Genomic DNA, 20,651 nt, shown 5'->3' with positions numbered 1-20,651 from the left:
GAAACAAAGGATGAAAAGGTAGAAGAGGTGCAATACAGAGGTGAAGCAGGTTAACTATACCGGTGATGAAACAGTTCTGCATGAGTTACAAATAGCCATCAACTTGAACGCCGAGCTCCAGACATTACATGGGGATGGACATAGGTGCCAGGCATCCCTCTAAATGTCTTGAAGATGTGAACAAGTACCCCTAGCGGTATGATGTCAATTGTAGCCTAGTTTCACCTTTGACTAGTGAGGAATCCCAAATCTGTGGCTGAATTTTGCTTTTAGTTTAGGTATTAAATGGGAGATCCTCAAATTAATCTGACAGTAATATTTGATCAAGGTACCGTATTTAAATATACAGCACATTGAGATGTCCTCAACTGTTTTCCCATGCAGTGTATATTCTTGCCTGTAGAGTCTGCGTCGTTGATTTCAATTCTAGTGAAGATTACTTAAATTGCTTGCCAAGTGATGGATTCAAAGCCTGTATCAGATGCAGAATAAATATTTCTTAGTTATCCAGTAACAGTATGCATTATCAGACTTGGAAGTGGGTGTGCACACATGCCCTTGTAACATGGGGAATGCACCATAAATAACTTTTCCTATAGCCAATAACCCATTTTTTTTATATGCAAGGTGAGGATCTAAACATAAGTTTCTATCAGGGAGTGGAGCATGGGAATAACCAGTCAGAGAAACAAAAATATGGGCTTTATTCACAATTCTGAAGAAACTCAATGATTGTTATCAGACGGAAACTCTCATGGCTTTGCATTTAATACTCTGTCAACAGAAAATGTTTACAGCTCATTATCATAGATCAGCATCACCACAGACAAGTATTCAATCTCAATGCATCAGGTAGTTTCAATCAGAATTAAACAACATACCTAGCGAGGTACACCATGGGAGAAGGACAACCAGTGGCTACGGGCACATTTGCCACAAACATACTCACAATCCATTCTCATCATCAATTTGGTCTTGTTCACAGCCATCCGCCCAAGGCACGCCAGCCTGTACACAGTAAGAGAGATCCCTGAATAGGCATAAACAGCAAAGCTTGTATACATGGGCATGGCAGCCACGCCCCTAATTGACTGTTGAAGGAATTGTATTCCTCTATTTTAATTCCCAATTCAAATTAAACACTCTGTCAATTCATAAGAATTTGTAGGACCCTTATTTTAAGTAACAGCCTTTATTCAAGAGAGTACTGAGTACACACACATTTTACCACAGGTTATAAACTGAAAATGACGTCAGCGTTTTCTAAATGTTCTGTCTCTTCTTGACACTGGTAGAAAGGCTCTATAGCTCTCAAGCCTTCCCTCCTCACCTAGAGCCAAGGTCAGTCAGTGTACATAAGAATTCTAGTCAGTCTGGAGATATAGTTAATTCATTTGTACCAAGGAACAGACCGTCATTGTTCTAAACTCTTGACCACATTCACACACACATTATTTTCAGTACTGGGATCAAGAAAGAAAACTCATACATATACAGTAACATTTAGTATTCTGATTAGTACATCCTGATTGAAATGTATACATAATTAGTCATTATAGATAACAAATTCCCTTAACATTGACAATCACAGACACCTGGTGCTGAAAGAGGGTGCAACTTCTTCAGTTTCACCCTGTTACACCCTCGCTCACTGCATATGTGTGTGTCCTGCTATCTCTGTGTGTTCCTATCTGCACAGAAAGTGGGGGAGGGGAGGGACATGAATTCAGAGCGGCCAAGACAGATGTGATTATTGTTGTAGTCGCTTCACAGAGCATGAAGCATTGCATGTGTCAGAAAATACAAACGGTATGGACCCATTGGATTCCATTCTACACAGTAATGAATTATAGTGTCCACTGGACTGTAGGAAACATACGCACACTGTAGTGAGTTTTAAGTCATAAGGTGAAAATGAAATGCATGTCACATGATAGTTGTTGTGAGGTTGAAGTCAGACATCTCTGTCATAATCCAACCCCCACACTGTTAGAAAAAAGGTGCTATCTAGAACCTAAAAGGGTTATTTGGCTGTCCCCTTAGGAGAGCCCTTTGAAGAACCATTTTTGGTTCCAGGTAGAAGAACCCTTTTGAGTTCAATGTAGAACCCTTTATGCAGAGGGTTCTATATGGAACCAAAAATGGCTCTTCTATGGGGAACCCTTTTGGAACCCTTTTTTCTAAGAGTGCACTGTTCATGATTACCAGCTAATTTCTTCATCAAATTCTGTGAAATTGGCAGAACCGTGACCAAAACATGATTCAATCTTTAGAGTTCTTCAGAAAATACCCAGGACTATGTGCTGTACCCTATTCTTTTTCAAGAAATCTTGTGCTCCATACTCCAGAATATGTGTGGTCGTTGCTATCCAAACTATAGTTTCCCAACTGTTTATTGACCCTCAGTTGTATGCACACTGAAGTTATGCGTTGTAGGTAACCAGCCTCACTGCTGAAAGCCTGGCTTAGTGTATGGCCTCTAATCCACACCTCAATGACATCATCATCCAGCTCAGTTGGCCTAAATGGGGAGAGTGAATTCAGCCAGTGATGGGTAAGGTGTGTGTGTGTGTATGCACTCCCACATGTATGTGTGTGAGTTCATTTGTGCGCATGTTGAGCACAGGGGCGGAGAACTCTATGATGTTATTGGCTGACTAGATGTACTCCACTGATCCACAGAAGCCCAGCCCAGAAGTAGGACTTAGCTATGAAGGTCAAGACGATGAGACGTGGTGAACAGCAGATACACATTGAAGTTACCCAGTTAAAATAATTGTGCATTGTATGTAGGATGTTGGCACTCAAAGGGAGATACAGTAGTTGCTATAATTGCCCCTGAGAGATGAATACAGTTTATTCAGTTTAATTGTATTGAATATGACTTCTCAGTACTGTGATTACAGCCAAATCACAACAGCATTTAGTGCTTTGAACTTCTTGCTATTTCACATTTGTGATTTGGAGAGAACATCAACCCTGTTAGCACATACACAGTCAGAGCCAGACGCATGCCAGTGTGGCGTGCTGTGTCTTTGACTACATACCAAATGACACCCTATTCAGTACTGATCAAAATAAGTACACTACTAAGGCTGCGTTTACACAGGCAGCTCAATTCACTAGTTAATATTTTGACTGATCAGATACTCTGAAAAAGACCTGATATGAAAATATCTGATGTGATTGGTCAAAAGACCAATTAGTGGGTGAAGAAAAGTTTTCACCCACTAATTTTTCTTTAAAGACTTTCAGAATAGCCTAATAACTGTGTTTGATAACTAAGTTTCACACCCATATTGTAACGGTTTTCCTCCTCTTCTGAGGAGGAGTAGGAAAGATCGGACCAATGCGCAGCGTGGTAAGTGTCCATATTTTAATGAAATAACCGAACACTTAATACACAAGAACAAGAGAAATAAATGAAAACCGAAACAGTTCTGTATGGTAAAACACAGACACAGAAAACAACTTCCCACAACCCATAGTGGGAAAACAGGCTGCCAAAGTATGGTTCTCAATCAGAGACAACGATCGACAGCTGCCTTTGATTGGGAACTATACCAGGCCAAACACAGAAATACATAACCTAGAATACACAACATAGAATGCCCACCCCAACTCACGCCCTGACCAAACTAAAACAGAGACATAAAAAGGAACTAAGGTCAGGAACGTGACACAGATCTTGATTTGATTGGTGATTTACTGAATCTAACTTTAAGTAGCTCCATTTACAGTAAACAGTATGTCTACTGTATACATTAAATGGCCAATATGAGGTTCGAACAATACCAACGCTGGGACACCACCACTGTTTTGCTAAATAGCTGAGAGATGGGTCTTGAGAACCACTCTCAAATTCATGGTGCTCTACAGTATTTGTTTACAATTACATTGTTTACAAACAAAGGAGTAAAACAAGCTAATATTTTGTGTTCTGGTGGGGTACGGCAGTTGAAATAAACTCATGAGACATTTATAATTTATATTCTCCAAGTATCAATGTGTATATATCATTGATTTATATGTCGAAAAATGGATGTAGCAGGCTGCATTTCATTATTGTTGGCGCTAGAGGTGGAGCAGGTAATTGGCCTACCTATCCACAGCCTCTTCAGGATTATCGTCTATTTCCATCCCAGGTTCCTCCTTGTCCATCTGCCTGTGGCTGCATCTCAGTGGGGACACTCTTCGGCTGCATCTCAATAGGGCCACTCTTCGGCTGCATCTCAATAGTCTTAATAGCAATTTCCTGTTCTCGTCTCTTCATCCCTTCTCCTTCATCTCCACTTATTAAAAAATCCAAAGCAGATAAAAGCTATATGGTGGATCCCTACAATTAACTTTTTGTATTGTTACGGGGAATTGGCATCCTCCTGTCCAATTTCTATCCCATCATCGGAGATTTTAAAAAGTAGAGGAGAAAAATAAGCTATTGAGATACAGCCGAGGACTGTTGTGACAAAGAGCTCAGTGAGAGAGTGAGAGAGAGAGAGAACCAGCAGGAGACGGGAAGCTCTGTTTGAAGCCTCCGTGATGAGAACAATCGCTCCCCCAAAACAGATTTGCTTAACCTTGAGTTAGAGAGAACAATGTTTTACTACATAGTCAAACTGTTGGCAGCAGTAGCCATTTTGTTGGTGTTGGTAATAACCACCCGAATCAGGGACAGACACCATGATAGTGAGATAGTAGTAAGATAGTACATTTTAGTAATTTTAAATATGCACACAATGCAATTATAGACTGTGACAAAAGACTAAGCCAGAACAAGGGCTATGACCCAGATTCATAAATCATAAGAATCTTAGCTTCTATGATGAGGCACTATATGTGTACACACAGTACAGGGACAATGTTGCTGTGCTGAAGCTGTGACATTAGAATAGAACTGATAGAATGAAATCAATAAGAATAAAATGTTCTTATTGATTTCCTCTGTTCCCAGTCCCTCTGTTTGTGACACGAGGCACTGTGCTGTGTAATGATACTGGCTGGTAATGTTGTGATATTGTCTGGTCATGTTGTGATATTGTCTGGTCATGTTATAATACTGGCTAGTCATGTTGTGATATTGGCTGGTCATGTTTTGATACTGGCTGGTCATGTTTTGATATTGGCTGGTCATGTTTTGATACTGGCTGGTCATGTTTTGATACTGGCTGGTCATGTTTTGATAGTGGCTGGTCATGTTTTGATATTGGCTGGTCATGTTTTGATACTGGCTGGTCATGTTTTGATACTGGCTGGTCATGTTTTGATACTGGCTGGTCATGTTGTGATATTGGCTGGTCATGTTGTGATACTGGCTGGTCATGTTTTGATACTGGCTGGTCATGTGATATTGGCAGGTCATGTGATAACGGCAGGTCATGTGATATTAGCAGGTCATGCAATGATAATGGCTTGTCATATAGTGTGGCAGGAATGATGCTGGCTGGTTATGTTATGATACTGGCTGGTCATGTTATGATAGTGGCTGGTCATGTTGTGATATTGGCAGGTCATGTATGATAATGATATGATAATGGCTGGTCATATAGTGTGACAGGAATGACACTGGATGGTCATATTGTGATATTACACTGTAAAAAAATATGTTGATTTGATTCAACGTACCATTGTAAGGCAACCAGCTGAAATAGGATTGTGAGTTTGGCCAACAAATTTTTTCTTCAGCAAACTCACAATTCTATTGCAGCTGGTTGCCTTACAATTTTACATTGAATCAAAATATTTGTAAAAAAAATACAGTGTAGCTGGTCATGTTATGATTCTGGCCGGCCATGTTGTATGATAGTTCCACCAGTCACATGCCACTACTATTATAGATAAGGAAGACAGCTTTAGTGCAGCTTTAGTCTTTAAATCCATCAGCCTTACACAATATTCATCTCATATCTCTGAATCTGTATATATCTGATGGGGAGGTTCTATCTATGGAATAAAGCCATTTTTGAAAAAGTATATATTTTCCGATTACAACCAAATTACAACCAACATATTAATTTTGTTGTAGTATTAAACATTAAAAGTAACAGTGAGCAATTTCAATTTCAATTTAGCTTGTGGGTGGATGAACACAAAACATGAGAGTGACTGTACAACTGAACATTAACAGTCCATCATCACATACTGTGACTTCTGTGTTTATGTAGGGCATGATATTTTGCTTGCCGATATTCCACAGTGGCAATTATTCTGGGTGATGATTTAAGTATTTATTTTGTTGCTGACGCTAGGTGGTGAGATTTACTGCAAACAGGGCTTGCTGTCACGTTCTGATCATAGTTCTGTTATTTTATTCTTTTTTTTAGTATGGTCGGGGCGTGAGTTGGGGTGGGCGGTCTATGTTTGTTTTTCTATGTTGTATTTTGTGTTCGGCCTAGTATGTTTCTCAATTCGAGGCAGGTGTCGTTAGTTGTCTCTGATTGAGAATCATACTTAGGTAGCCTGGGTTTCACTGTTGGTTTGTGGGTGTCTGTTTCCTTGTCAGTGTTTGTCGCCACACGGTACTGTTTCGTTTCTTCACGGTTCTTTTGTTATTTTTGTATTCAGTGTTCAGTGCTTTCTTTGATTAAAGTTATGGACACTTACCACGCTGCATCTTGGTCCGATCCTTACTCCTCTTCAGACGAAGATGAGATCTGCTGTTACAGAAACACCCACCACAAGAGGACAAAGCAGCGTGGTAACGGGCAGCAGCAGCGGCCGAAAACACAAGACTCCTGGGCTTGGGAGGAGATTTTGGACGGCAAGGGACCCTGGGCACAAGCAGGGGAATATCGCCGCCCTAAAGCAGAGCTGGAGGAAATCCGTTGCAGAAACATAGACTGCCCACCCCAACTCACGCCCTGACCATACTATAACAAAGAATATAATAACAGAACAATGGTCAGAACGTGACACTTGCCTAGGGCAATATGGATCCAGTCGTGAAGAGATTTAGGTAGGCTCAGGATTCAATTTTCAAAAGAGGCGAAATATAGTAATCTGAATAACATTCATAGCAAATGTGCCATTCTTCATTGGAGAATGTACCATTAGGCGTCTCCACATGATTTCCATAGGCATTGAAAACAATGCAATGCACTGTCTTTCAAGTCTGTTCTGGACTATTTGATTCTTATTATAAACGTTTCAGTCATAATAGTGAAGTAATAGTAATAGTAATAGTAATAGTAATAGTGATTGTAAGTGTTGGGTTAATTCTGTTTTTTTTAATCCCTTTATGTACACTGCTCAAACAAAAATTAAAGGTAACACTTAAACAACACAATGTAATCCACGTCAATCACACTTCTGTGAAATCATACTGTACACTTAGGAAGCAACACTGATTGACAATACATTTCACATGCTGTTGTGCAAATGGAATAGACCACAGGTGGAAATTATAGGCAATTAGCAAGACACCCCCCAAAAAGGAGTGGTTCTGCAGGTGGTGACCACAGACCACTTCTCAGTTCCTATGCTTCCTGGCTGATGTTTTGGTCACTTTTGAATGCTGGCAGTGCTTTCACTCTAGTGGTAGCATGAGACGGAGTCTACAACCCACACAAGTGGTTCAGGTAGTGCAGCTAATCCAGGATGGCACATCAATGCGAGCAGTGGCAAGAAGGTTTGCTGTGTCTGTCAGCGTAATGTCCAGAGCATGGAGGCACTACGAGGAGACAGGCCAGTACATCAGGAGATGTGGAGGAGGCCGTAGGAGGGCAACAACCCAGCAGCAGGACCGCTACCTCCACCTTTGTGCAATGAGGAGCAGGAGGAGCACTGCCAGAGCCCTGCAAAATTACCTCCAGCAGGCCACAAATGTGCATGTGTCTGCTCAAATAGTCAGAAACAGACTCCATGGGGGTGGTATGAGGGCCCGACGTCCACAGGTGGGGGTTGTGCTTACAGCCCAACACTGTGCAGGACGTTTGGCATTTGCCAGAGAACACCAAGATTGGCAAATTCACCACTGGCGCCCTGTGCTCTTCACAGATGAAAGCAGTTTCACACTGAGCACATGTGACAGATGTGACAGAGTCTGGAGACGCCGTGGAGAACGTTCTGCTGCCTGCAACATCCTCCAGCATGACCGGTTTGGCGGTGGGTCAGTCATGGTGTGGGGTGGCATTTCTTTGGGGGGACGCACAGCCCTCCATGTGCTCGCCAGAGGTAGCCTGACTGCCATTAGGTACCGAGATGAGATCCTCAGACCCCTTGTGAGACCAAATGCTGGTGTGGTTGGCCCTGGGATCCTCCTAATGCAAGACAATGCTAGACCTCATGTGGCTGGAGTGTGTCAGCTGTTCCTGCAAGAGGAAGGCATTGATGCTATGGACTGGCCCGCCCGTTCCCCTGACCTGAATCCAATTGAGCACATCTGGGACATCATGTCTCGCTCCATCCACCAACGCCACGTTGCACCACAGACTGTCCAGGAGTTGGCGGATGCTTTAGTCCAGGTCTGGGAGGAAATCCCTCAGGAGACCATCCACCACCTCATCAGGAGCATGCCCAGGCATTGTAGGGAGGTCATGCAGGCACGTGGGGGCCACACACACTACTGAGCCTCATTTTGACTTGTTTTAAGGACATTACATCAAAGTTGTATCAGCCTGTAGTGTGGTTTTCCACTTTAATTTTGAGTGTGACTCCAAATCCAGACCTCCATGGGTTGATAAATTTGATTTCCATTGATCATTTTTGTGTGATTTTATTGTCAGCACATTCAACTATGTAAAGAAAAAAGTATTTAATAAGAATATTTCATTCATTCAGATCTAGGATGTGTTATTTTAGTGTTCCCTTTATTTTTTTGAGCAGTGTAGTTCATTCTTCTATCCATCATTGGTATACATAGAGTGTTCTGTACTCAGTGTCTTGTAATAGTGTCTTGTGATTATACCTGGCCTGTATTGTGCTTTATGCATATTGTGGCACAGAAAGAGGCTATTTTCTCCAATATACACACGCACGTATGCATGTGCGCATACACACACACTTCTCTCCACCACTATTTCCACTCTCCCATCCACAGGTCAGAACATTATGAAGAAAAGAGGTGCTGACCTGTTGTCACCAACCTTATTATTTTCACACTATCCAACTCTCACAGTCAGATGAGCCAGCTCTATTCTGAGGCTCATGTGCTGGTGTGCTGCCCAGACCACTGATTAGCCCTATATGAACCTTGGCCCTCTCTTATCACTCATGAATAAGCACTTGGGGAAAACCCATCAGACTGACTAAAATCATTTAGGCTGCCTTTCTCTGACACATTTGTGCCCTAAGATCTGCAAACAGCACACTGTTTGACTAAGACGAGAGGGGTGTGTTGGTGTGACAAACCCCAATAACACCCTAACACTTGGAGAAAAACAAATCACACAAAGGCAGACCATTTTGGCAGCAAACAACCATCTTTTTTCCCCAACTCATTTGGAACACATATTGAGTGCCCTCAGATCTCTCCAAAACAGACAAATTGGGATTTACCCCAATATTTGACTATGGCTTTGGGGACCTATTTGTGTGTCCCATTGGAGTGATCATCCCCCAGGCAGATGGTAGATCAGATCTTATAGAGGGATTAATCCTCTAGGATACCCATAACTCTTTTGATTGTGGCTTTAATCCTGGCCCACTGGCAGACTGGCAGGTCCTCTGTAATACTGCCGCAAAGCTGCTGTGAGGTTTAAGATGTGCTTCTGTTTCCAGCGGGGCAATGGAATGCATATCTGGAGAAAGCAGTGGTATCAAAGAAATAGAATGACTAGAGCAGACATTCCCATTCAAGTCAACGTTGAATGTTCTAGTAATTATATTACAATGACTGGGATATCTTCCACAGAGCAGCATGAATGGATGGAAGCACGCTTCAGGTTAAGTTCCCTGTGAAGGGTTCCTCCGGTCACTGATGGTGGGTTGTTGTGTGTAGTGTGCTGTCTACCAGTACCTACCCCCTGAGGCCTGAGTATGTGTCTGACTGTGAGTGTGTGCTGGACCGCAGCCAGGGGCGGTGGAGAACAATGAGATTAGTGGGAGGGGGACGGGGTGAGGTAGAAGAGCCCTCCTCCAGCTGCCACCCGCGGGAGGCCCCTGCCTCACGCCCCTCATCCAACCCCCGTATTGCCGCACCCTCTCCAGCCCTAATCTAGAGCTCCAATCTCCCCTCATACAGATTCCAATCTGAGTGTATTCCAATTTAAACCACAGTGAGGCTTTTCTCAGATAATAGTCTTGTGTTTTTCAACTGAGGGCATCTAAAGGAAAGGAATATTATTTGTTTTTTTACCTTTATTTAACTAGGCAAGTCAGTTAAGAACAAATTATTTTTTTCAATGACAGCCTAGGAACAGTGGGTTAACTGCTTTGTTCAGGGGCAGAACGACAGATTTTTACCTTGTCAGCTCGGGGATTCGATCTTGCAACCTTTCGCCAACGCCAGTCCAATGCTCTAACCTCTAGGCGAGCTGCCGCCCCATAACTAGCCCTTTCATAAATCAATCATAACATTGGTATTATATTTTTTTTGGGTGTGTGCAAATTTGTATTACATACCACTATTCCAGGAGAAAAACAGATCAATATGAATTTGAACAGACAGATAAACACGTTTTTAAAGGGATCCCCATCATTCATATTTACTATGATGCAGAAAGAATTTCAAGGACAAGTGAAAGCAGAACTGCAACATTGTGATACAGACAGACATATTCCAGTAATGTTTTCACTGTCTCTGATTTAGAAGCATTACAAAGGAGAGCCTTGTCTGCTCCTGTAGGTCACCAGAAAATAGGAGTCTTAGGGGGCCTTCATGCTGTTGTGTAATAGGCTAGCTAGATGGAACAGCGCTGACTGCAGTACAATCCTCTGAGGGGAAATAGAGGAGAACGCTCCACCACCAGTACCCACCTGGGATTACCCTAACTCAGCTGGTCTGTAGGAATCAGTAGGAAAGCCTCTAACACATCACCGCCATGCTCTGAGACAAAGCGGTCTAGGTTGAAACAGATCTGAAATCTGCCTTAACAAATCATTGCCATGCTCCAAGACAAAGCAATCCAGGTTGAAGCAGACCTGAGATCTGTCCTTTCTTGCAAAAATCATCATTTGTTGTGTTTTTGCCTTGTTTCCTTTCATGAGCCAGAACAGAGCGAGGAGTGTTTGAAAATAAGTAAATATAGACCACAGAGTTATCTTTATGCATATTTTTTTCTTTCCATCCTGCGCCAGGCGCATGAATAATTGAAAGAGGTTTTCCACCATGATAGCTCCAGTCAGAAGACACACAGTAAAAACGAAGAGGCCGTTTCTCTCTTTCCCTCCCTCCCTCCCTCCCTCCCTCCCTCCCTCCCTCCACTATTTCTCTCCCCCTCTTCGTCTTCTTTGACAATTACACTGTCTGCTTTAAGACAGAAGGCTGAGAATAATAATGTTTAGGTTCAACACTGATTGTGTTCAAACGCCTTCTTGTTTAGCTTCTTGGGATGATAGAGCGGGAAGATTTTCTTAACGTTTATTTGTCAAGGACCATGTACAACATGCCATTTCACCAAATTTAGCTAGATAGGTAATTTTCATCTGTACTCCCTGGGCAGAAAAAATAAGAAGAAGAGAGTAGCTTGGGCCAAGAAACACGAACAATGGACATTGGTGGAAATCTGAAATTTGTCCTTTGGTCTGATGGGTCCGAATTTGAGATTTGTGAAATGCAGAGTACGTGAACAGATGATCTCTGCATGTGTGGTTCCCACCGTGAAGCATGGAGGAGGAGGTGTGATGTTGTGGGGGAGCTTTGCTGGTGACACTGTCTGTGATTTATTTAGAGTTCAAGGCACACTTAACCAGGATTGCTACCACAGCATTCTGCAGTGATACGCTGCAGTTTGGGTTTGTTCTGGTTTGGACTTAGTAGGACTATCATTTGTTTTTCAAAAGGACACTGACCGAACACACCTCCAGGCTGTGTAAGGGCTATTTGACCAGGAAGGAGAGTGATGGAGCACTGCATCAGATGACCTGGCCTCAACAATCACCCGACCTCAACCCAATTGACATGGTTTGGGATGAGTTGGACCACAGAATGAAGGAAAAGCAGCCAACAAGTGCTCAGCATATGTGGGAACTCCTTCAAGACTGTTGTAAAAGCATTCCAGGTGAAGTTGGTTGAGAGAATGCCAAAAGTGTGCAAAGCTGTCATTAAGGCAAAGGGTGGCTGCTTTGATATTTGATAAAAGAGTAAAAAATAAAGAAAAACCCTTGAATGAGTGTTTCAACTGTTGACTGGTACTATATATATATATATATATATATATATATATATATATATATATATACATACAGTGGGGAAAAAAAGTATTTAGTCAGCCACCAATTGTGCAAGTTCTCCCACTTAAAAAGATGAGAGATGCCTGTAATTTTCATCATAGTTACACTTCAACTATGACAGACAAAATGAGATGAAAAAATACAGAAAATCACATTGTAGGATTTTTAATGAATTTATTTGCAAATTATGGTGGAAAATAAGTATTTGGTCAATAACAAAAGTTTCTCAATACTTTGTTATATACCGTTTGTTGGCAATGACAGAGGTCAAGCGTTTTCTGTAAGTCTTCACAAGAAATTCACACACTGTTGCTGGTATTTTGGCCCATTCCTCCATGCAGATCTCCTCTAGAGCAGTGATGTTTTGGGGCTGTTGCTGGGCAACACGGACTTTCAACTCCCTTCAAAGATTTTCTATGGGGTTGAGATCTGGAGACTGGCTAGGCCACTCCAGGACCTTGAAATGCTTCTTACGAAGCCACTCCTTCGTTGCCCAGGCGGTGTGTTTGGGATCATTGTCATGCTGAAAGACCCAGCCACGTTTCATCTTCAATGCCCTTGCTGATGGAAGGAGATTTTCACTCAAAATCTCACGATACATGGCCCCATTCATTATTTCCTTTACACGGATCAGTCGTCCTGGTCCCTTTGCAGAAAAACAGCCCCAAAGCATGATGTTTCCACCCCATGCTTCACAGTAGGTATGGTGTTCTTTGGATGCAACTCAGCATTCTTTGTCCGCCAAACACCATGAGTTGAGTTTTTACCAAAAAGTTATATTTTGGTTTCATCTGACCATATAACACCATATAACATTCTCCCAATCTTCTTCTGGATCATCTCTCTCATCAGCTCTCTAGCAAACTTCAGACGGAACTGGACATGTGCTGGCTTAAGCAGGGGGACACGTCTGGCACTGCAGGATTTGAGTCCCTGGCGGCATAGTGTGTTACTGATGGTAGGCTTTGTTACTTTGGTCCCAGCTCTTTGCATGTCATTCACTAGGTCCCCCCGTGTGGTTCTGGGATTTTTGCTCACCGTTCTTGTGATCATTTTGACCCCACGGGGTGAGATCTTGCTTGGAGCCCCAGATCGAGGGAGATTATCAGTGGTCTTGTATGTCTTCCATTTCCTAATAATTGCTGCCACAGTTACATTTATTCAAACCAAGCTGCTTACCTATTGCAGATTCAGTCTTCCCAGCCTGGTGCAGGTTTAAAATTTTGTTTCTGGTGTCCTTTGACAGCTCTTTGGTCTTGGCCATAGTGGAGTTCGGAGTGTGACTGTTTGAGGTTGTGGACAGGTATACTGATAACAAGTTCAAACAGGTGCCATTAATACAGGTAAGAAGTGGAGGACAGAGGAGCCTCTTAAAGAAGAAGTTACAGGTCTGTGAGAGCCAGAAATCTTGCTTGTTTGTAGGTGACCAAATACTTATTTTCCACCTTAATTTGCAACTAAATTCATAAAAATCCTACAATGTGATTTTCGGGATTTGGGGAGAACTTGCACAATTGGTGGCTGACTAAATACTTTTTTGCCCCACTGTATATATAGATACACCGTACAAAAGTTTGGGTCATGTAGAAATGTCCTTGTTTTTGAAAGAAAAGCTACTTTTTTTGTCTATTGAAGTAATATCAAGTTGATCAGAAATACATTGTAGACATTGTTAATGTTGTAAATGACTATTGTAGCTGGAAACAGCAGATTATTTTTTATGTAATATCTACATAGGCGTACAGCAACCATCACTCCTGTGTTTCAATGGCACGTTGTGTTAGCTAATCCAAGTTTATCATTATAAAAGGCTAATTGATCATTAGAAAACCCTTTTGCAATTATGTTAGCACAGCTGAAAACTGTTGTCTGATTAAAGAAGCAATACAACTGGCCTTCTTTAGACTAGTTGAGTATTTGGAGCATCAGCATTTGTGGGTACGGTTACAGGCTCAAAATGGCCAGAAACAAAGAACTTTCTTCTGAAAACCATCAGTCTATTCTTGTTCTGAGAAATGAAGACAATTCCACGCTAGAAATTGCCCAGAAACTGAAGATCTCGTACAACTCCATGTACTACTGCCTTCACAGAACAGCACAAACTGTCTCTAACCAGAATAGAAAGAGGAGTGGGAGAACCCGGTGCACAACTGAGTAAAAGGACAAGTACATTAGAATGTCTAGTTTGAGAAACAGACGCCTCACAAGTCCTCAACTGGAAGCCTCATTAAATAGTACCCGTAAAACACCAGTCTCAACGTCAACAGTGAAGAGGCAACTCCGGGATGCTGGCCTTCTGGGCCTTCTTTTGCCCATCTTAACCTTTTCTTTTTATTGGCCAGCCTGAGATATGGCTTTTTCTTTGCAACTCTGCCTAGAAGGCCAACATCCTGGAGTCGCCTCTTCACTGTTGACGTTGAGACTGGTGTTTTGCGGGTACTATTTAATGAAGCTGCCAGTTGAGGACTTGTGAGGCGTCAATAGTCATTGACAGTAGTATTTACAACATTAACAATGTCTACACTGTATTTCTGATCAATTTGATGTTATTTTAATGGACAAAAAAATTTGCCAAATTTAGTGGACCTAAACTGAGTTGAGCAGCCCCCTCTGGTTGAAGCTCTTGTTGTCCTGGTATTGTCCTTGCAATATGTAGCAAACTGTTTAAGAGGTGGTGGGGCAAGGTCATGAGTGATCTTAAACAGCAGAGAAGTGTCATCAAGGCATAAGAAGCTATCAAAGCTCAGTAGGTATTATGTCTTTGTGATATTGCAGTGGTGATAAGTGTTTGTTTTTTGTCCAACACTTTCAGAGTTTGTTTACAAAGCTTTCCGAGTGGTTTCATTGCTGTGATACTAGCATTTGACCAGGTTGTGACACAGTACGAGAGATGGGACAGAACCATTGAGTGCATGTACAGTTTACCACATCTGCTGACATTTGGTTTCAGATAAATTAGAAATTCACCAGGTTGTGTTTTGCTGTTCCATGCACTTTTTAATAGTTTTTTTGAAGGAAAGGTTAGAGTCAATCATTATTCCTAAGTATTTAACATGTGAAACCACCTCAATCCTCTGTTCCTTTACAGTTCCCTCGGGCTGATGGGTCTCACTGTTCCTGATGGAGAAATACATGCAGAGATTGTAGACAGTTTTTGTTATGTTCAATTTTAGACATGAGTGGTCCAACCAGTCATCTATTTTGTCCATTGGTGCTGTAAGTTTACTAGCAGCCTGTTGCTTTGTCTTGGCATGGACATAGAAGACTGTGTCGTTGGCATGCATCTGCATTTTGATCTCGGGACATACATCATTTATGTATACATGAATACTTGAAAGAGGTGTTCCACCATGACAGTTCCAGTCAGATGACCCACAGTCTCTTTCAATTTTCCCTCCATTTCTCTCCTTCTCATCCTCTTCTATCACTTATTTGATGGCTGCTGAAAACCCCCAGTCAAAATCAAGAGGCAGTTTTTCCCTCCCTCCCTCCCTCCCTCTGTCTCCCCCTCTTCGTCTTATTTGATGATTACACTGTCTGCTTTAAGACAGATAAGGCTGAGAATAATAATGTTTCGCTTCAACACTGATTGTGCTCAACCTTGTTTAGCATCTTGTTTAGCTTCTTGGGATGATAGAGCAGGAAAATGTGATGTCGCATTGTTTTGTGACTTTGTGGTCCAAGTCCTTCTCTGCCCCAGTCTGACTCCAGGGCCAAATGTTGCAGATAAACATGTCTTGAATAGGGTTGACATTATTCAATGTTCTGCTTGTTAGAGGGGCATGTTTGTTCTACATCATATGTGAAGTTGTTGAAGTGTAGACTGGGTCAAATCAAATCAAAGTTTATTTGCTGTGTACACAGATGTTAAGGCAAGTGGAGGGAACTGCTTTTGTGTCTAGCTATAGAAGTGCAGTAAATATCTAACAGTACAATAATAATACACAAATAATCCCAAGAAAAAAAGAAGAAACAAGAGATTAAGTAATATCAGAATGAGCAATATCAGAACGAGCAATGTCAGAGTGCTGATATAAATGTGGTTTGTATAGACAGTATGGACAATATACACTGCTCAAAAAAATAAAGGGAACACTAAAATAACACATCCTAGATCTGAATGAATGAAATATTCTTCTTAAATACTTTTTTCTTTACATAGTTGAATGTGCTGACAACAAAATCACACAAAAATTATCAATGGAAATCAAATTTATCAACCCATGGAGGTCTGGATTTGGAGTCACACTCAAAATTAAAGTGGAAAACCACACTACAGGCTGATCCAACTTCGATGTAATGTCCTTAAAACAAGTCAAAATGAGGCTCAGTAGTGTGTGTGGCCTCCACGTGCCTGTATGACCTCCCTACAATGCCTGTGCATGCTCCTGATGAGGTGGCGGATGGTTTCCTGAGGGATCTCCTCTCAGACCTGGACTAAATCATCCGCCAACTCCTGGACAGTCTGTGGTGCAACGTGGCATTGGTGGATGGAGCGAGACATGATGTCCCAGATGTGCTCAATTGGATTCAGGTCAGGGGAACGGGCGGGCCAGTCCATAGCATCAATGCCTTCCTCTTGCAGGAACAGCTGACACACTCCAGCCACATGAGGTCTAGCATTGTCTTGCATTAGGAGGATCCCAGGGCCAACCGCACCAGCATATGGTCTCACAATGGGTCTGAGGATCTCATCTCGGTACCTAATGGCAGTCAGGCTACCTCTGGCGAGCACATGGAGGGCTGTGCGTCCCCCCAAAGAAATGCCACCCCACACCATGACTGACCCACCGCCAAACCGGTCATGCTGGAGGATGATGCAGGCAGCAGAACGTTCCCCACGGCATCTCCAGACTGTCACGTCTGTCACATGTGCTCAGTGTGAACCTGCTTTCATCTGTGAAGAGCACAGGGAGCCAGTGGCGAATTTGCCAAACATCCTGCACGGTGTTGGGCTGTAAGCACAACCCCCACCTGTGGACGTCGGGCCCTCATACCACCCTCACGGAGTCTGTTTCTGACCATTTGAGCAGAAACATGCACATTTGTGGCCTGCTGGAGGTCATTTTGCAGGGCTTTGGCAGTGCTCCTCCTGCTCCACCTTGCACAAAGGTGGAGGTAGCGGTCCTGCTGCTGGGTTGTTGCCCTCCTACGGCCTCCTCCACGTCTCCTGATGTACTGGCCTGTCTCCTCGTAGTGCCTCCAAGCTCTGGACACTACGCTGACAGACACAGCAAACCTTCTTGCCACAGCCATCCTGGATTAGCTGCACTACCTGAACCACTTGTGTGGGTTGTAGACTCCGTCTCATGCTACCACTAGAGTGAAAGCACCGCCAGCATTCAAAACTGACCAAAACATCTGCCAAGAAGCATAGGAACTGAGAAGTGGTCTGTGGTCACCACCTGCAGAACCACTCCTTTATTGGGGGTGTCTTGCTAATTGTCTATAATTTCCACCTGTTGTCTATTCCATTTGCACAACAGCATGTGAAATTTATTGTCAATCAGTGTTGCTTCCTAAGTGTACAGTATGATTTCACAGAAGTGTGATTGACATGGAGTTACATTGTGTTGTTTAAGTGTTCCCTTTATTGTTTTGAGCAGTGTATAAGTAGGAAAAAGGTATGTACAGCTATAGTTATGTAGGATGATGGCTCACTGTTCTGCAACAGAAACCCATTTTCTTTGCTCGTCTCAGCATCCCTCTAATCTCTTCTGTGTTCCCTCTCTCTGTTATTTTTCTCCTGAATGGATTTGATTCCTCTCTTCTCTTGGATTCCTCTCCTCTCTTTGAGACTGAGAAAGAGCTTTATTCTATATATATTTATTAATTTCTGTGCGGTTTCTCTCATATCAGTGGCTCTTTGGGATTATTATTGTCACAAACAGATTTCTGGCAGCATGCCAGAAGAGCTGAACAATAATATGGTGACTATATCAATATATAATCCCATTCTACTCATTCTACCAGCTGCAATCTTTTTTTCTTCCTTGTGACCCTTCTATTCCACTTATTCTCTTTCTGGTGATCAGAGCCTCTCTCTCTCTCTCTCTCTCTCTCTCTCTCTCTCTCTCTCTCTCTCTTTATCTCTCTCTTGCTCTCTGTCCTCTCTAGGCAAGGGGGATGATCTGTCTTTTGAAAGAGGCCCAACCCCCTCTGCCCTTATCCACAGTTAGTGAAAGTCTGGGGCCGGGGAAGGCTGTCCAAGGTATTATCCAAACACTCACTCGCACACACGCGCTCTCGCTCTATTTCTCTCTCTCTCTCTCGCTCCCCCCCCCTCTTTCTCTCTCTCTCTCTCTCTCTCACATGCGTGCACACACACACAGTCGCTGCTGCCAGCCCTCCACTTACAGCTCCAGCCTTTCAAAGCTGTTTTTCCTCTGGAGATCAGCACACGGTTTAACACCACACAGCTGCCACCGAAGAGACTGAGGGAAGGAGAGAAGAGTGAATAGAGAAAATAGGGAGCAAAAAGAAGAGGAAGAGCAAGAAAGTGTTTTCAAATACTCCAGGTTTTTTGTGTTTTGAAATACTCCGGGTTTTTTGAGTTTACTCCTTGGGACCATTCAAAGAAGAGAAGAGAGTCTGAGTTCACAGGAAATTATCAGAGTGAATGGGTTGCCATGGTAACTGACACTGGCAGCCTGACACGAGAAAACTCAATGTTTAATGGAGGAAGATCCTCGGTGGTGGCAAGCAAGCGAAAGTAACAGGGATTTAAGGGAGGTGAGAGGGAACAAGAGAGGAGTGAGTGGAGGAGCGCGGTGGAAGTCCAGAATGGAGGACGGGTTTTCCAGCTACAGCAGCCTCTATGACACATCTTCGCTGCTGCAGTTCTGTAACGGTAAACTCATCCTCATCCCTGGTTATCATTATGTGTGCTTGACATGACATGTCACCACTGCCTGGTTAAACTTAACACCAAACTTAACACTGCCGGCAGGGCTGTTGCATGTAGGCATGAGGCTATTTTGGAGCTCAAGCTTGACTTGATGAAAGTGAAAGTTTATCCTTTGTGCTGAAAATATGCAATCTTATGTGACAGACACAGTAGGCTATAAGCTACATGCCCTAATTTAGAAATAGCAGGGAACAACATTCAAATGTTGAGTTTAACCATGCAGAGATGCAGAGATTTGTCTTTCAAAACCTCCTGAGGAAATGTTTCTGCCAAGAATCTCAGTTGAAGGTCTCTGTGGCTGTTGTGTTCTTATGAAGCATTGTGCCTAATAATAATATGCCATTTAGCAAATGCTTTTATCCAAAGCAACTTCCATTGTACATATGGGTGGCCCCAGAGGGAATCAAACCCACAACCCTTGGTGTTGAAAGCACCATGCTCTTCTGAGTGAGCCACAGAGTCTTCTCCCTGGTGTGCTGATTGTCATCCATATCTAGTGGATAGTTCAAGTGTGATTTAACCTTTTTACAGCAGTGGGCTAAATCAGGGTCACACAGAGTGTTTCTTGGTCCTCTTAATCAAATCTACTTTGAAACAAAAGTATACACCTCACACACATGGTTAGTGGCTTAAATAAAATAAGACACCTATACCATGTCAGATATAGAGTTGAAATGTATTCAATTTTGAGTTGCATCACAATATTACATTTTATATACATCACAGAAGACTGAACTATAACAAAACCGTTTGAAATAGAAACATCAGATTTTATGCGTAAAAAATGTAATGTTTATAAATTATAAAATTATGAGAAATATTAATAACATTCCACCTATGACGCCACTAGAGGGCAATTTGGACATTTGACTGCAGAAAAGGGTTTAAAAGGCTGAAGGGTGGAAGTGGAAGTGGAGTTGGGGTTGCAGGTTATTAGTGGAGTGAGTGAAGGTGCAGCGTGACACATCACTTTGTCACAACTAATCAATCTATTATCAACAAAGCCTGATGTCTGCTCAGATACAGGAAACACTGTCTGACACTTATTTATAGCTCTGCTGAGCCAAAGGATGTAGGGTGAGACTCTGGTCTTGGGCCAGTTTTGAGTTTTCCCAACTAATCCTAGATCTGTACACTGGAGCAAAACAAAGAGAATACTCAAATTGTCTAACGATGTGGCTGATTAGTGAGTTACAGAAGGTTGGCAGTTTAAAACCTAATTACCATGGTTGGGAAATAAGAAAATCAATGACATTTACAAAGTAGTGTCCTGAACATGAACTAATACTGTGTGGTGTGCTGTGTAGACATGCTGATAATGTCAATGATGTCACAGACATTCACTCAGGCATGTTGGATTATCTGAAAAACAGGTGTAGGCTGAATGTCAGGTTGGATAAAAAATAAATAAAGCTTC

General features: G+C 42.4%; 1 protein-coding gene and 1 long non-coding RNA gene across 11 annotated transcripts in view; one reads left to right on the top strand and one right to left on the bottom strand.

Annotated features, from left to right (window-relative positions):
- Nucleotides 1–880: 880 nt before the first annotated feature.
- LOC149972009 (uncharacterized) overlaps nt 881–20,651 on the bottom strand; it is a 115,499-nt gene continuing 95,728 nt past the window's right edge. Inside the window, exon 3 of the long non-coding RNA XR_016491849.1 lies at nt 881–1,008. This is a non-coding gene — a long non-coding RNA (uncharacterized LOC149972009). The remainder of the gene's footprint in view (nt 1,009–20,651) is intronic.
- LOC110505212 (echinoderm microtubule-associated protein-like 1) overlaps nt 18,495–20,651 on the top strand; it is a 96,389-nt gene continuing 94,232 nt past the window's right edge. For 6 of the 10 annotated variants that reach the window (XR_016491847.1, XR_016491845.1, XR_016491846.1 and 3 more), the window contains exon 1: nt 18,501–19,177. Coding sequence is in view for 5 of the 10 variants with exons in the window: in XM_090220416.1 (XP_090076542.1) it covers nt 19,003–19,177 (175 nt within the window). In the remaining 5 variants the exon portion in view is untranslated. Of the gene's footprint in view, nt 19,178–20,651 lie in introns of all 10 variants that reach the window. The other 4 variants (XR_016491848.1, XM_090220417.1, XM_036962507.2 and 1 more) reach the window with 2 other exon arrangements.

This window comes from Oncorhynchus mykiss, chromosome 25 (assembly GCF_057628025.1).
Source record: "Oncorhynchus mykiss isolate SJ-2025 chromosome 25, ASM5762802v1, whole genome shotgun sequence".
Taxonomy (NCBI): domain Eukaryota; kingdom Metazoa; phylum Chordata; class Actinopteri; order Salmoniformes; family Salmonidae; genus Oncorhynchus; species Oncorhynchus mykiss.
This window is presented reverse-complemented; position numbering and strand designations above follow the sequence as displayed.